Below are 17,363 nucleotides of genomic sequence, written 5' to 3'. Positions count from 1 at the left end.
GGAAGCTCTTGGTCTTATGATACAAAAAATGACAAACACATGAAGATACAAACAAACCAGACCATCCAGCTCCATGCTCCTTCCTTAATGTCTACCCCATCTGTATTGCCCCTACCCTTTAGAATGTAAGCTTTCACAAGCAGGGCCCTCTTCCCTCATGTGCTTCTCCTTCCCTTAATCATACTATCGTCTACTCCTAACCAGGGCCGACGAGAGCCGGGCCGGGCCCAGGTGACAGGAGGCGTGGCCTAATCGTGGGAGGCGTGGCCATGCACCCTTAGAAAAAAAATGAAAAAATGTTTTCAGCGCTGCTAAGCGGCGCTGGGGAGGGGGGGGCGCTGTGTGCCCCTCAGCCTGGCGCACAGCCAGTGGGGGGTGCAATCATAGGCATAGGAGACTGCTCCGACTGCTGATTTAGCAGCCACGAGCTGTCTCCAAGTGCAGCCCAACACACAGCAGCGTGTGCTGGGCTTCTGTGACTTAAGAGGGAGGGGGAGCAGTGCCGGACCCGGGCCCTCACCGGGCCCCTGTAGGAAGCCCGGGCCCAGGTAATTTGTACCTGCTCCCCGCCCCTCTCAGCGCCCCTGCTCCTAACTCCCCACAAGGGCACCTAACACTAGGTTGCTGATGCCCTGCTGCTTATTTGAGTGTTATGATCACTAATGTAGTAATGTTTATAAACCATGTCCTAGTCCTGCATTGTTTTGTACTGTAAGTCGCTGTTTTCATGTTCGCATATTTGTTTATGTACTCTATAAGGCGCTGTGGAACCCTTGTGGCACCATATAAATAAAGGATAATAATAATAACAAACTCAGTTATGACAGTGAGATTGACATTGGTTAGAACATGGGTTCTCATCTCCAGTCCCCAAGTACCACCAACAGGTCATGTTTTGTGGATTTTTCTAATCATGCACAGGTGAGTTAATCTAATTTGCTGGGTCAGTAATTATCCTACCTGCTTCCACTGACATAAATCCTCAATACATGACCTGTCTTGAGGGTTGAGGTTGAGAACAACTGTAATTTTTAGAACATTGGTAGAGATGCAAACTTTGGACTATACGAGACGGACTTGTGACAAGAAATGCACTCACTTGTGCAAACCAGTTCCACTTTCCAGGACGCTTTGTAACATATAAGGCCATAGAAGAAAAACAATAATCTTATTCTTGATATATGCTGAAAGTATCTTTGTCCTCTTTTTGTAATAGTGAAATAAAAAGTAAACTCACTCTTTAATTCATAAGGTGTACCTGGAGCCGGTGTAGGAGGTTTGCCTGGAGTAGGCGGTTTACCGGGGGCTGGTGTAGGAGGTATACCTGGAGTTGGTGGCGTTCCCGGAGCTGGTAAGAAACCGGAAAACATTTGCATTATTATTTTGTGAATTTGTTTAGACAGAAAGCACTTTATACTGTCACACATTAAGGTTATTTGTATTTAATTATAAACCGGATATAGATCAAATAGATCATCCTTTTATTTATTTATTGTATTTATTTTTATTTATTTTTTACATTTTTTTTTTATATTTATATTTACTTTGCAAATTGGCACCACATGCTGCCTATCCTTTAAAAAAAAAATATTGAGATTACACCATGGTGTTAATTTTGTATGAATATCAGTAGTGTACTAATTAACATTAAATCTAAAATGTATTTCAGCAAGAAGCAAAATATGGTATTATTCTCCAACATAAAAAAAAAACCATGATATGCACATCATTCAAAATTATTATCACTAATATTTTTTATAAAACAAAGTTTTATTTGAGGTTGTCAGTGTGTAATAAAGCAGTAAATCATTTAGTTTAAACCAGCAGGTCTAATCATTATTTCTTTTGTTGTCCAGGTGTTGGCGGCTTGGGTGCTAAACCACCTAAAAATGGAGGTGAGCTATAATCATAATAAATAATAATACTAGATTACTACAAGAGGAGCACTAATGATCTACGCCAATAGTACAACCTACTACTAGGTGTATTGTCCGAGCTCGCCGTGTTACCACAGTAACAACTAGTGGCCCAAGAGGGCCCCCTGAGCTTCTGGACTCATAGCAGCTGCTACCATTACTATCCGGTAGTTATGCTGATGGGAACACTAGCTAGTGAGTAGGCAGCCACCACGGCTCTCCATCTGTGGACTTCTTGCAGAACATTTCATTATTTGTCTGTACTCTTGTCATTACAGGTGGATATGGAGTTGGCGGTCTCCCTACAGGAGGTGTGTACACTTACATGCTGTCACCTTAAAGTAGATATTAGCAAAATGTTCAAAATGCTTCCATGGAATTTTCACCGCTTTCTTTATTTGGACACTAAACGTTAAATGTTTTCGCCGATTTGGAAAAGTGCAGTGCAAAAGAGATAGTTAAGAGCAGCCATAGCTGCATATAAAGAGTGAAAAGAAAAAAGTGAAGTACATGTATAATAAACAAACAGTGAAGGGTTAAAATGTGTTATAAAAGAAAAATGATTTAAAATACAGTGCTAAATTTGGCTTTCTACGGAATGGATCACAAAAGCTGACCTCTAAGATTGTGGGAAATTTCACCTCAATTTCACTCATCTCTGCTTTATTAGTATTTGTGTTGCATTGGCTGTAATAAAGTTTCTAGAGTTACTGACGTGGATTGTAGTTTATGAATTGGGGAGTAAACCGGAAAGCTGAATTTTGTGATGACACAAAAAATTTTATTTATGAAATAGTCATTTATTTTCAAATAATTATTTATCATTCTTTCATGATACAGTATGACTCCTACTTAACTATCCATTTTATTGCATTTGGTATTAATCATTCCATTCAACTTTAGTAAATACTAAATCGGGACACGGGGGCATGACTGTGGTATTCTGGGGTGTGGCTACATCATAGTCGGTGTGTCTATCCCCATTGGGCGAGATCATGCCTCCAGTGGGTGATGCTGTAGAAGTTCTAGGTTGACTCTCATGCCATTTTGTTGCAACGAGCACTGGAGGATCCAGCCTCCACTGCATGCAGCAGGTTAAATACCTCCCAAACTCTTGCAAGTTGGGATGAGCACTTCGATCTCAGGAGACAGGGACAGTCCCCTCAAATGGGGACGGTGGGAGGTACGGGTATTGTGAATGTTATAGTTTGCAGCATTTAATAGTAACTTATTCTCTTCTCATACAGTTGGAGCCGGTGGATATCCAGGTGGAGGTAAGTTTTCTCATCCCCTTATATTCAGATCATTTTAAGAAAAAGTTTGCAGTAAGTAGTTTAATTCACTAAAAGTTACACGTGTTACAAGTTACAAGTGTTAAAGAGACTTGCGTTCTTCCTGAGTAAAAATACACAAATAAACATTAAAGGATGTTTTACTGCTGTGAATATCATTTTCTTTGCATCTCTTACATCAATGTCCTGCCCATTGGGTACTAAGACGCAGAGTAAAAGCAAATTATTGAAGTTTATTTACTTGCATTTTCATTGAAGGGCCACGCTGTCTAGGCAAAGGAAGCGCCATATATTTAATATGAGATATGATTATTTAATGTACTTTTCCGCACTAAGCATTCCAAGACTGAGGTCATGTCTAATGATACTGGGATTGAAACTGGGCTGACCCATATAATTGTCAGGGTACTAATGATCTTTTTTCGTTATCTCAAAACTATGCAGGCACATATTTCTGTAGCGTAAGGAACATCTGAGAGATAACTGGCAACTTCTCGTTCCAGTGTTCTTATCTGGAATGACATGAAGCAATAGCTGCAGTACAGTAATGTGTCTGTTCAACTGTAAAGTAAAGAAAACAACTATTATTAGTCCTATTAAATTTGACCTTTATCCTGACATAAGACATCTTTAGCTGCATTAGCTACAGTCTTGTGAGCAATAACTGTTTATTATAATAATTTATAAAGGGCCGGATTAGGAGCCACAGGGGGCTGAAAATGTTCAAGGGCCTATTGCATACTTACCTACTCTACCGGAAGTTGCAGGAGCCTCACAATTTTTCGGGTAGTCCCCCACACTCCGGAAGAGTGACCAGATCTCTCACACCCCGTCAACTTCCCAGTGAAGTGAGCGGGATGGGGAGATAGTTACTGGGAATTGCGAGTATGTAGGGAGGGTAAGGGGCTAAAATGATGCGACTGTGTGGGCGTGATGGGGAGATAGTGGGCGGGATGGGGAGATAGTTACTGGGAATTGCAAGTTCGTAGGGAGGGGCTGGGCTAAAATTATGCGACTGTGTCATTTTAGACATGCCCCCTCCTCACAGACTTGCACGTAGCTTAATGTGGGGCCTAATGACGTAAAGAGCCCACCCCTCCCCCTAATAGTAAGCTACATCACCTCTCCGGGCTTCTCTGAGAAAGAGGAATTAAAATGTTGGCAAGTATGGCCTATTGTAAGAAGCGACAAAGCTGTGACCAGTGCTGAGTGGGTGTGGTCAGTGCCATATGGGCGTGTGCATGCCCTACACTATGAGCCCTATTGTCTCCCTACATAATTTTGAGGAAAAGAGAAACTTTAATACTTTTTAATGCTTACTATGATTTATGGCCGACTGTGTGGCCAGCCGAGCATCTGCTCATCATCATGCTGTCATGATGACGGGTTTATTTTTATGTGGAGACCTGGGGCTGTAGTCCCATCAGCCCCATTGTTATCCTGGCCCTGACCTTTTAGAAGACAAAAATGTAACTTCAGCCATCAACACTTATGCTGGGTACACACTTAATAATGTGTACCCAGCCGATATTGCAAGCGGTGGGTTCCGGCGGGGGTGCGGGCATCAGCAAGTGCGTACACACTTTCCAATGCCGGCACCAATGGAATGACAGCAGTTGCCATGCTGCATTCGGCAGCATGGACCCCGCTGACTATATCGCCCGTTGGAACTGCATGAAGGCCCGTCGGGAAATGTCCTTGTCAACGTGCGGGAGCACGCATCGTCAGCGACATAGCGAGTACACACTGCCCGATGTTGATGATATGTCGTCCGAGCAATGTACAGAAACATCCTGGATGAAAACCTGCTCCAGAGCGCTCTTGACCTCAGACTGGGGCGACGGTTCATCTTTCAGCAGGACAACGACCCTAAGCACACAGACAAGACATCAAAGGCGTGGCTTCAGGACAACTCTGTGAATGTCCTTGAGTGGCCCAGCCAGAGCCCAGACTTGAATCCGACTGAACATCTCTGGAGAGATCTGAAAATGGCTGTACACTGACGCATCCCATCCAACCTGATGGAGCTTGAGATGTTCCGCAAGGAGGAATGCGCGAAACTGCCCAAAGATAGGTGTGCCAAGCTTGTGGCATCATATTCAAACTTGAGGTTGTAATTGCTGCCAAAGGTGCATCAACAAAGTATTGAGCAAAGGTTGTGAATACTTATGTACATGTGATTTCTTAGTGGGTTTTTTTTTTATTACATTTGCAAAAATCTCAAAAAAACTTTTTACATGGTTGTCATTATGGGGTACTGTGTGTAGAATATTGAGGACAAAAATGAATTTATTCCATTTTGGAATAAGGCTGTAACATAACAAAATGTGGAAAAAGTGAAGCTTTGTGAATACTTTCCGGATGCACTGTACCCCTCTGTGACTAAACTCCTTCTATGCTCATTTACGTTTTGTTTTTCTCCTTTCTAGTTTTTAGAAATAGTTTTTTAATGAGGTTCCAGATAAGAGAATGTATACTTGGCAGGAAGATTCACTAAGGAGCGAGTTGTCAAAGCCACCATTCACCAGCTTTGATCAATGGATTTAAAACGGTGATAGAAATAAATGCTAATTCAGGATTGTTTAGCATTTATTCCTATTGCTGTTTTAAAGCCGCTGATGATTGGTAACTTGCTTGTTGTTAGTAAATCTAAAAGTGTCGGACTGGACCACCGTTATAACCAGGGACGTTTCTAGAGAGGAGGAGGCCCATATGCAGTTTCGACACGGGCCCCCTCCTCTCTGATAGGCGGCCGGCAGAGCATTGAGCTGTGCGCGGTCAGCGCCGGAGTTATAGACTCTGGGCATTAGAGTGTGCCCAGAGTCTATAGAATATCCGCAGATCACCGGGAAAATGGGCGCGGTGGCCATTTTCCCTGTACTGCGCATGCGCAAATGATGGGAACATGGCCACGGTGGCCATTTTCCAGTCGTTTTTACAGCGCCCGCTCCCGTGGGACTCCAGAGACGTAAGTAATACTATGGGTGCAGGGTGTGCGGTGCGGGGCCCATTTGCCCCGCACACCCTGCACCCATTATAGATACGCCCCTGGTTATAATGCTATAATACAGCCTCCTTAGCATTCTGATTATTCATAGGGCGGAATTCAATTCATTCCAGCCCCTATCGCGCCCGACGGAGCTATTGTATTCTTGCTCCTGTCGGGCGCGATCAGCTGCCAAGCGCTACATTTCAGCTCGCAGCCCCTGGAGGATGAGAGCTGAAATGTGCGAAAAGTGACATGTTTGGGCACCCAAACATCACTTTTCACGATCGCGCCCAGCACTTTGGTCGGGTTTAGCTGCTTTATGCGGGTAAACCTGACCTCTATGGGCGCGATCAGCGCGAAGAATGGCAGCAATTGAATAGCGGCCCGCGATCTCCTGTCACTTTAGACGGGAGATCCGGACCGCGTAATCAATTGAATTCCGCCCATAATGTCTTGGGCTTAATTCAGATTTGTAAATAAACCCAATGTTTATCTGCACATGGGCAGATCTGGGGCTGCAATGTTACTCGCAGTCAGAGGAGTAGCGGGAACCATGGCACCCAGAGAAAGTGCATGTCATAGCACCCCCCCTTTACCTGTACTGAACTGTGCCAGTGGTGTACTGTATGGCCAGCCTGCGGGGGAATACTGAAGTGAAGAGAAAAACAGCAAACAGTGGCAGTATTACCCTCATTACTATAAATAGCAAAGCAGTGACTTTTTTTAAATTCATACCTTAAAATTTAAGTTTAGGATTGTACCTCAGATGTGTCACTTTTAAATCCATTGAAGCACAATGAATGAATGAATGAATGAATGAATGAATGAGGAGAAAAGGAGGGAGGGGATCAGAGAGGAAAGTGGCGATCAGAGAGGGGAGGTGACAGAAGCCAATAAGAAAAGGAGCAGAGAGGGGTGGTGACAGAAGCCAATAAGAAAGGAGAGGGGAGGGGCAAATAGTTGATCAGAGAGGGGTGGTGACAGAAGCCAATAAGAAAGGAGAGGGGAGGTGCAAATAGTTGATCAGAGAGGGGTGGTGACAGAAGCCAATAAGAAAGGAGAGGGGAGGAGCAAAGAGTTGATCAGAGAGGGGAGGTGACAGAAGCCAATAAGACAGGAGAGGGGATGGGCAAAGAGCCAATCAGAGAGGGGAGGTGACAGAAGCCAATAAGAATAGGAGCAGAGAGGGGTGGTCACAGAAGCCAATAAGAAAGGAGAGAGGAGGGGCAAAGAGTCAATCAGAGAGGGGTGGTGATAGAAGCCAATAGGAAAAGGACAGGAGAGAGGTGGTGACAGAAGCCAAAAAGAGAGGAGAGGGGAGGGGCAAACATCCGATCACAGGGTAGAGAGGGGAGGGAATTAAAGAGGTGAGAAGTGAATGTAATCAATCTGACAGGAAAGGGGAGATGACAGAAGATGATCACAGAGGAGGCAGGGCTGGAGGGGAGACAATCTGAGCAGCTTGAGGGAGCATTTAATATAGAAACAGATCTCAGATCCATAACTTATTTAGGATATAGAGCAAACAAACACGAGATAAAACTAACAAGCGGCCATCATACTGTGCAGCACCCCATGAATTCTGGAACCCTCTGTCTATTTTGGCTGCCAGAGTTCATGCTCCACTGGAACCACCCTCACTACCGTGTTTCCCCGATAATAAGACACTGTCTTATTTTTTATTTGGGTCAAAAAAAATCCATAGGGCTTATTTTCGGGGTAGGGCTTATTTTAATTAACATTGACAGCATCATGCCCTCAAGTCCTGCTTTTATCCCCATCATGCCCTCAGTCCTGCTTTTATCCCCATCATGCCCTCAGTCCTGCTTTTATCCCCATCATGGCCTCAGTCCTGCTTTACAATTCTTTACTTTTTTTTTAGGGCTTATTTTCGGGGTAGGGCTTATTTTGGAACGTTTTTCAAAAATAAGGGTAGGGCTTATTTTCGGGGTAGGTCTTATTATCGGGGAAACACGGTACTCCCCTGCTCACAGTACCCCAAGTGCAGCAGCATGATTGACATGCTGCTGGCATTTGGGGGCGGTGACAGGAAGCATTTCAGACACAGGAGGGGGGTTGTCAGCTCTATTTTCTGGGCGCGCTTAATTTTCAACCATCCTAAATAACCTGAGGGTTACTCAGATGACGATGTTCATACAGATGATCCGATGCAGTGGTCTCAGATGGAGCAGCGGGTCACAGAAGCCATCAGGAAGCGTTTACTTACACAAGGTGCCTCCTGCAACATTAGCATATTATCACACAGGCACAGCGACTTTCTTTGTGACTAGCGTACATCTCTAAATCAGGCCCTTGGTACGATATTTATTTAAGGCTCTTATTTAAAAAAAAAATAGATTATTCATTATAAACAAAGAATGATACATTTGAATAACTAAAACTTTTTCTGATAAACAGTTGGTGGGGTTGGCCCAGGCGGACTACCAATTGGAGGTTTGTATACACATTTTTTGGATATTTAATGAACATTGTATCTTTTCATTTCTATTTTTTTTATACAGCAATATAATGTTTCTGTTGGGAACAACTGTAATTTGGGAGCTGGCAAATTGCTGAGCCTACCAATGGAAGTACAATAGAATGTTATCTATCCTTATCTAGTGCTCCAGTGTCCAAATTACAATGAAAAATAGGTCCATGCCGGTAGAGCATTACTGAACATGAGAAATGTATCTTTACGTATATTTTCAAAATATATCATTACGAATTTCCCGTACTAGTCTGTCACCACAAACCATAATACAGTATGTAGCACAGTGGTTATTTGGTTTGGGATGCAATCGGGAAACCGGCTGCCTTAATACCGACAGCTGGCTTCCCGACTGTCATATCCCGGCGATGGTGAAATGCCGGGCGACTAGATGTAGACGCCTGACATTTTCCCGACGCTTGGAGACAGGCGCCCGGCATCCCGATCAAAGGGATGCCGGGCGCCGCTAGCGCGGGGGAGAGGGTTAGGTTTAGGGCACCCGGGGGGGACTTAGGGTTAGGCACCCCCCGGGAGGGTTAAAGTTAGGCTAGGGGGAGGGAGAGTTAGGGTTAGGCACCCCCAGGGGGGACTTAGGTTTAGGCAGCGGGGAAGGGGGGGTTAGGGTTAGGCACTTAGAGGGGGGATTAGGGATAGGCACTTGGGGGGGAGGTTAGGGTTAGCCACCCCTAAGGAGGGTTAGGGGGTTAGGTTAGGTTAGTTTATACTTACCTTAGGGACGATCGGGATTTTCACCGCTGTCAGGCTTCCGCTGCCGGGAACTCTGCTTCTGTCGGCCTGCTGATGCCGGGAATCGATCATACCGATTCCGGTGGTTTATGTAGCTGTTTTGCTTCTTACCACTTGGAAACCTGTAAATAGTAATTTCCTTTTCTTTCCAAATCTGCAGTTGGTGGAGTTGGCCCAGGCGGGCTGCCCGTTGGAGGTATGTGTCATATATTATTGCAGATAATTAAACAAGAATTGTAGGTTTTTCAGTATTATATAGAGTAGTCTCATCTCCATATAAACTATAATATTGTGATTTGCCGGCCACGTGTTTGTTTGTTTTTTAGCACATGTGGTCTTGCATGATTAATATTCAATCGGGCAGGTGTAAGACAAATCTTTATTACGGTGTGTGTATGTAAACACTTGTGATTCTTTTTTATAAAGGGAGAGGGAAATGATATATATATAAGTTCAGTTTTCTGTATATTATCCTTTGTATATTGCTGTTTGTGTTTAATAACAGTGGCCAGTCTGCAGTTTTATACAGAATAACAAAGTTGCACTTTTATTTATGGCTTTTGCAGGTGCTGGTGCTAAGCCCCCTAAAACAGGAGGTGAGTAATGATCTCTGCAGGTTTGAGTGTTAATGCCAAATAATTCAGCTGACATTTCTAATTATTCTTTTCTGTATCTGTTAATGCAGATGGTTACTGACACACTGTCTATGTTTATTTGTTCTGGTGTCTCTTCCATGTGATAGAGTACTTGAGTGTGACTACTTATCCCAACAAATAGGATTATTAGTGTACCTAGCTTGGGAATGAACAACTCTTGATATCATGCACGCCTAAAAGGTCCTGCCCACATCTCAGTTCTATGATTGATAACTAGCTGTGACTTTACCATGTGCTTTATGTTTGCTACTGTAGCTGTGATCATCAGTTGTGAGGGTTTTGTGACACCTAGTGGATCTATTGGTAAATTGCACTCTTGTCTTTCACAGCTGGATTAGGGACATTAAAAGTGAAATAAAGGTTGTGCCAATGTTAGCAGCAAAATAGATATCATAGAAGTATAAAGAATAAGGACTTGTGTGCACAGATATCTTTATCTCCATCTCCCTTCTCTCCAGTATTTTCAAAGGATGGTGAAGAAACTTACAGTGCTATAGGGGCCGCTTCAGAGTTGAACGCAAGGCCGTTTTGCACATTTTAGCAGTGGCAAACCCATCAGAGCTATACATACGCATCTATAGGCAATTCAGAGCCATAGGTATCTCAGCTCCACCCACAGTTCCTGAACCTATTTATATACAGGGTCGGACTGGTCCACAGGGGTAAAGGGGAAACCCCCAGTGGGCCCCACTGCCTGAGGGCCCGCCCCCTCCTCTAGGGATCAGGTTCCAGACTGTGCACTTGTATTATATTGCACAGGACTTTGGTGTATTTTCTACAATTTTCTAAAATGTATTGCTGTTATTAGCCTGGTACATTATTATGCATTCTCAAGCAATATTTACCATATCTATATATTTTAAGGGGCCCAGACCCAATTTGCAGGCTGATCACACCCCTAAGTATGGGCCCCAATCATTGCATTCCCCTGGTGGGCCCTTCACGCCCCAGTCCAGCACTGTGTATATGTATATATATATACTATATATATATATATATATATATATATATATATATATATATATAATTTTCTCCAACAACTGTACCCATTCACAATGAAGAGTTATCTTGGTAGTTATGTTCCCCTGTGTCTTTATTTCTCCAGCTGGACTAAGGCCTGGTGGTTACCCCACAGGAGGTAAGTACCATGCAATGTAACTACTGTTTGCTGCAGAATCAAGAGACCCCGGATTGTCCAGCAGGTGCTCACTCGCTGGGTTCATAGACAATATGCTCTTTAGCAATAAACAACATCTGTAATTTAGTGATAGCCAGGGTTCCCTTCTCAGTATGTCTATCTGGAGCAATAGGTGTCTACCACAGGTATAGCATCTGATTATCTTCTCTATCACTTTGTGTAGGAGCCGGAGTTGGTGGGGTACCAGGAGGAGGTCAGTAACACTCTCTGTATCTTTAAACCTTTTTGTAAAAAATGAAAATAAAACACATACAATTATCTTGAATACAGTATATATATATATATATATATATATATATATATATATTGTTGTCTTCCTTGTGGGCCTTAGTTGTCATGTTTTTAGCTTTGTAATAATGGATGGATAATGTCTAGTTATCTTTGTGCAGCATGGTATACTTCTGTAAGTTGTATGCTGAAATCCACATTGTAGTCTCATTGCATTAGACTAGTTCTAATGTTACATAGACAATACTGTGACGCGTTTGTCTTTGATCTGCAGTTGGCGGTGTCCCAGGGGGTGTGCCCGGTGCAGGTGTGTAAGGCTTTTTCTGTACTGTACTCTGCTTTCTTCATTGTACAATGACATTGATACTCCAGTGGAAAGCAATGATAGATAAAGACTGTAGTCATACGCAGTGCATAACGGTGCCCAAGTCCCAGTTCCATTTATTTCAATTTCGCATAATACAACATGTAGAAACATTTTCTCCCTAAGGAGATTTTGTTGTGCCCAATGCCATCCGTGTGAAATAAGTTAATTCTACAACTAATTAAACATATAATCATTATATGGGTCTACATGTATGCGCCAATACATGATTTCCCTTGCTCCGGCAAATTAACAAAAGAAGGGATAAGCCTGCCGCCCCACCGATTTTACTGACCAAGGTCCTGAATTATGTAGTCTTTCCACAAATCCATGCCTGATGCTATTTGCCCTCATTTATGCATATTTGCTTACCCTCCCAAAGTGTCCGGGAGGATACTACATTTAGGGAGTCCTCTAGGTCTCCCGGGAAATTAGACCTCCCATCATCTCTCTGTCTTGCAAAGTGGGTGAGGCCATAATGACGCGATTCACTTCAGCACATGCTTCCAAGTCTGCATGACGACGCATTTCACTCAATCATAGCTTGCCACCTACAGTGCGAAGATGTGAGTCATGTCATCACGCTCCTGCACAAGCCACTTCCCCTCTGGTATCTCCTGGAAAGGTGATCAAAATTAATATCATACTGTCACAATGACGATATTTCTGTTAATAACATAACACTGGGATCATATCTGAAATTCTGTAACAATCAATATTACACAGTATCATCACCTTTTCTTTTGGTATAGTTTTTAATTCTTACAACTAATTCTGGAAGCTGGAATAAATCAATTAAATTATTTCAGAAGTTATTAAAATAAGCAAAGATTTGTCCAGAGCATGGAAGCTACTATAAATCTTGTATCAACTTGTAACTTTAGATGCGCGATGGTAATTTTTTTTTTTTTTTTTTTTAGTATCGGCACCTTTTATCATAGAAAATAAACACTGGGGACAATAATATACTAGAGTCAAAAATGGAATTATAGAACTTCTTAGGATTTTTGTCTTTTTTATTATTTAATGTAATCTAATCAGTATGAACTATATCTGAAGAGCAGATTTATTTATATTGTTCGTAAGAAGATATTTCCATTAATCACTTCCTGTGAGTAACACAAACGTTCACAACTTTTTTTCTTTTTCATCTGTTCATTTTAGGACTTTATCCAGGAGCAGGAGGTGGCAAACCACCCAAACCAGGTGAGTAGCTACCTGGTCTACTTTCCTGGATTAAATCTATATAGTATTAGTATAAAAGAATATGTATATAAATAGATATATATATGTGTGTATACAGTATATGTGTAGCTTATATTTATTTGGTTGGTTGCTATGACAGAAGGCATTTCTCCATAATTAACTGGAAGATAGAATTCTGAGTCTTGCGATACAATTCTGATGTTCTCTTTAGGTTATGGTGGTGGAGTTGGGCCCGGTGGTTATGTACCTGGAGGTGGAGTAGGACCCGGTGGATATTTACCTGGAGGTGGAGTTGGACCTGGTGGATCAATACCTGGAGCTGGATTGGGAGGTGGTGGTGTAGGACCTGGAGGTTAGAGTTATATTTTAGAAGATATTCACATATTTTTACCATTGATTTACCGTTTGCTTCTGTGAAACCCTGAAACATTTCCTGAGATAACGCTGCATCATCCAGTCCTTCAGTTATTTGCTTTTCTTTTTAATGCCAGGATTGTACCCAGGAGCAGGTGCAGGAGGAAAGCCACCAAAGCCAGGTGAGACTATATCTGTATTAATTATCAATGGATAGAATTACTTGATCAGTCTTTTTTTTTTATTATTCCATTATAGTGGCTTTATGTAGTATTACATTACTTTGGTATTTGCTAAACTAAAATATTCCCAGTTGTTTTATAATTATAGTTGCTGTCGGGTCTGGTAAGATTTTAGCTACAGTATGAGAAGTAATATAAACAATGTGCCCACCAGTGCTCAGTATAGGACAGGTAACCAGAATAGTCCTATGTATGCAGAGATGGAGCTCAGGATTAAATAATGGCCGTTAGGTGCCAGATTAATGATACATGATAGGACTAACTATATAATGGACGACAGCATGTTGGGCATGGCTGCACCCATTTGTGGGTGGGGTCTAGCATGTGAGATGCACCCACTCACAGGAGCATGGCATAGCACCCAGCAGCTGGGGCTAAAGTATTCACTACTGTATTAGGATGGCGGGAGAGTCCCATAATAGCTGCATTTTTAGCAGGATGTATTTGGATGATAAAATGTAACACACAATAATTAAAGCGCTACAACTTTATTTTGTACATCTCTCAAGTAAATAACACATAAACAAAATATATTTTTTGTCATAGAGATAGATGAATGAAGGACTTAACTTTGTCATCTTAAACACACGCATTCCGCAGCACATAGCCTAACCCACTGCTCCATGCTCCTTCCTCACCCCTGTCTGTCTACCCCTCCCTTTTAGAATGTAAGCTCTCACGAGCAGGGCCCTCGTCCCTCACATGCTTCTCCTCCCCCTACTTATATTATCATTTACTCCTAACTGCCCTATTGGCACCTAACATTTGGTTGCTGAGGCCCTGCTGCTTGTGTTATGCAGCTATGTGTATAAACCATGTCCTTGTCCTGTATTGTTTTGTATTACTATTAACTGTTTCTCTTGTGTGCTCATTCATGTACTGTGTAAGGCGCTGCGGAACCTTTGTGGTGCCATATAAATAAAGGATAAGAATAATAATAATGTATCGCTGTGTGAAGACTGAACTATGGATAGTTGTGTAAGAAGACTTATAATAGGAATGACAGGAGTGTCCTGATTTTATTTTAATTTTTTATCCTAAGGTTATGGTGCTGGAGCTGGTCAAGTAGCTGGTGCTGGACTTGGTGCTGATGGGTATGGAGCAGGTGCTGGTGCTGGTGCTGGTGGGGTAGGAGCTGGAGGTGAGATTTCAATAACTGTCCAATACCTAATTATGCATCCTTTTCAATTAGGGGGAGATGTATTAAGCCTCCTAAAGGTTGGCGTGGACATGTGCCCATAGCAACCAATCAGCTTCTAACTAGCATTTATCAAGTACATTCTATAGAATGATAGGTAGAAGCTGATTGGTTACTATGGGTAACTTCTCCACTGTTCCACTTCAACACTCTTTAAAAAGCTTGATACATCTACCTACAGTCTCCATTCACATATGTGCAATTACCCTGCGAGGATTCCCTGCGGGGACATTGCATGGTCAGCCACATGTTTCACTGATCCCTATGGCAACATTTTCTTCTCGCTGCTCGTTAAAACTTCAGATCATGTGTGCTTAAATGTGAATAAGAAGGAATTTCTATAGACCTCCTGTGACTGATCTATCTATCATTCACTGATATACAGTATGTATCTATCACATATAAGTGGAAGATAATGTACATAGATTGGTTTTATTTGTTAAGAAAAATAAAGTATTATTAATCTGGGCAAGTTTGACATGCAAATCTAATTCCTTCTATGTGATGCTCTTAATTCAGTACACACATAACGATTCTCCTTAGCATATAATACAGAAGACAGATCTCCTAAAAGAAAAGACAAAACAGTTTTTCTTGGAATGGATAAAATATAGTTATCCTCTATCTACAAGTGAACATACAAGTTTTGACAGTCTTATCTACTGGTATTTGGAACTTGACGGTCCAACTGGAATCAATCACCATAGATTCTCAAACACGGAATAGCTATGGATAATTCACAAGAAGCAAATAGCATGTTCTATCTCTTCTCATGTCAGTTTTATACCTCATGGTAATACACTTACGTGGTATATAAGATGAGTTAAATTCTTTGTTACAATTTTTACTTCATCCATTTCTCTCCACTAGCAAGTAAGAATAGGGAGAAATAACATAACATCAAGTGCATGTCATAACTGCATCATAGAATGATACAAGCCTGCCTAGCAGAAGCTGAAAGAGTTACAGCATATCAATGTAAAATCTTATGCCGGGCATACACTATACAATTATTGGGGGCGATCTGCCCGATATCAGCGTATCTGCCCAATAATTGCACTGTGTTTTTGGGCGACTGAGGGTAAAATATCGATCGGTTGGGCACGCTGGATTGTCCAGCATGCCCGTCCGATGCGATATTTTGTATGTTAAATGTTGCCCGCAGCTGACAGTGTATGCCCAGCCGCTGCCGACAGACATTTCCTCTGTTCCTTCCCATGTGAGTAAAAGGGAAATGTCTCCTTCCCGGGAGCGGAGCGCAGATATCGGGGGCTAATACCCTGTGAGACATCTCACAGTGTATGCCCGCGATATCTGCAGGGTGACAGGCTGCCAGATAACATGTCTGTCGGTCTGACAGGCATTTTATCTAGCATTGTATGCCCAGCATTAGATATAAACTTCCCTGGGCTACAGATGGCAGCGTCACCAAATCAGTCTGAGAGCAGGAGCTAGTTTTTCCAAAGTTTGGTCCCACCCACCAATGCGTTTCGACTCAAAAGTCTTTGTCAAGTTGTGGTAATATGTATAGAAGAGTTGGAAGTACATGCTATCTTTTGTGGGTAATACACACTTTCTTTTACAGATCACATAAATCAATGACCAGAAACAGTTTACTGAATAGAGCTGTTGTTTCAATGTATAAATAGGTAAAATCAGCAGGGACATTGAGTACTAAAAGTAAAACAATAACAAAAACCTGAAAGAAAACATTACCACTGAAAGCTAAACCACACACCATAGAGCAGGTAAAACTATTGTATCAGTCAAGAAAGCAGTGACAATATAAATTACAGTGAAGATAATTAAAAGCTCAAAATAAACATATACAAAGACCAGTAGAAATCAATGAGACTGAGACACATAAAGAAGGGCTATTAACTCTTGTGAGTTAATAGAATATCCAAATCAGGTGCATAGGTTGTCTGCAGTAACGCTGGTATTATTATTATTATTAGTAGTAGTAGTAGTAGTAGTAGTAGTAGTAGTAGTAGTAGTAGTAGTAGTAATAGAAATAATATTTTTTCTTGCTTGTGTCACTCTGGTTGCCAATATGGTCTGAGATGACAGATTTGTTCCTTACTTTAACTGATTCTTTATTAATCAATTGTAAAGTTATAATCAATTAAATGCATTGCAGAAACATAAGTTGGTTCTTTGGAGCTTGTTACATAGGGTCAGTCCACATTAAGAATAATGGAGACTACGGATGAAGCCTTCTCTGTGATATCTCCTGCCTTAAGCTATTGTTACATAGCACCGATACTCAATATCATCTGAAATCTGCAGTCTCTGCATGATGTTTATGAAATAGGGCTTGATGCAGATGATCCATAGAGTAAGGATAAAAAGATATGGGTAAACTTTTGTTTGTAATACATGAGTCACAGTGCAGGGCCAAAACTATAATTTTTGTCACCTGGGGCAAGGCCATAATTTGGCAAACCCTCCAAAAAATACAATATAGAGGACAAAAAGGGTG

The 17,363-nt window shown here is 41.9% G+C and overlaps 1 protein-coding gene across 6 annotated transcripts in view; it reads left to right on the top strand.

Moving 5' to 3' along the window:
• Nucleotides 1–17,363, top strand: part of ELN (elastin) — a 105,256-nt gene that overhangs the window by 70,521 nt on the left and 17,372 nt on the right. For 5 of the 6 annotated variants that reach the window (XM_088455262.1, XM_088455238.1, XM_088455247.1 and 2 more), the window contains 14 exons: nt 1,253–1,351; nt 1,857–1,895; nt 2,195–2,227; nt 3,164–3,190; nt 8,616–8,651; nt 9,596–9,631; nt 10,002–10,031; nt 11,197–11,229; nt 11,453–11,482; nt 11,792–11,824; nt 13,046–13,087; nt 13,299–13,439; nt 13,579–13,623; nt 14,726–14,824. In XM_088455262.1, coding sequence (XP_088311388.1) covers nt 1,253–1,351; nt 1,857–1,895; nt 2,195–2,227; nt 3,164–3,190; nt 8,616–8,651; nt 9,596–9,631; nt 10,002–10,031; nt 11,197–11,229; nt 11,453–11,482; nt 11,792–11,824; nt 13,046–13,087; nt 13,299–13,439; nt 13,579–13,623; nt 14,726–14,824 — 723 coding nt within the window. The remainder of the gene's footprint in view (nt 1–1,252; nt 1,352–1,856; nt 1,896–2,194; nt 2,228–3,163; nt 3,191–8,615; nt 8,652–9,595; nt 9,632–10,001; nt 10,032–11,196; nt 11,230–11,452; nt 11,483–11,791; nt 11,825–13,045; nt 13,088–13,298; nt 13,440–13,578; nt 13,624–14,725; nt 14,825–17,363) is intronic. The other variant, XM_088455254.1, reaches the window with a different exon arrangement.

The sequence above is a fragment of the Taudactylus pleione genome, unplaced genomic scaffold, assembly GCF_031769625.1.
Source record: "Taudactylus pleione unplaced genomic scaffold, aTauple2 ptg000040l, whole genome shotgun sequence".
NCBI lineage: Eukaryota > Metazoa > Chordata > Amphibia > Anura > Myobatrachidae > Taudactylus > Taudactylus pleione.
Note: the sequence above shows the minus strand (reverse complement) of the source record. Positions and strands in the feature narration are given on the sequence as shown.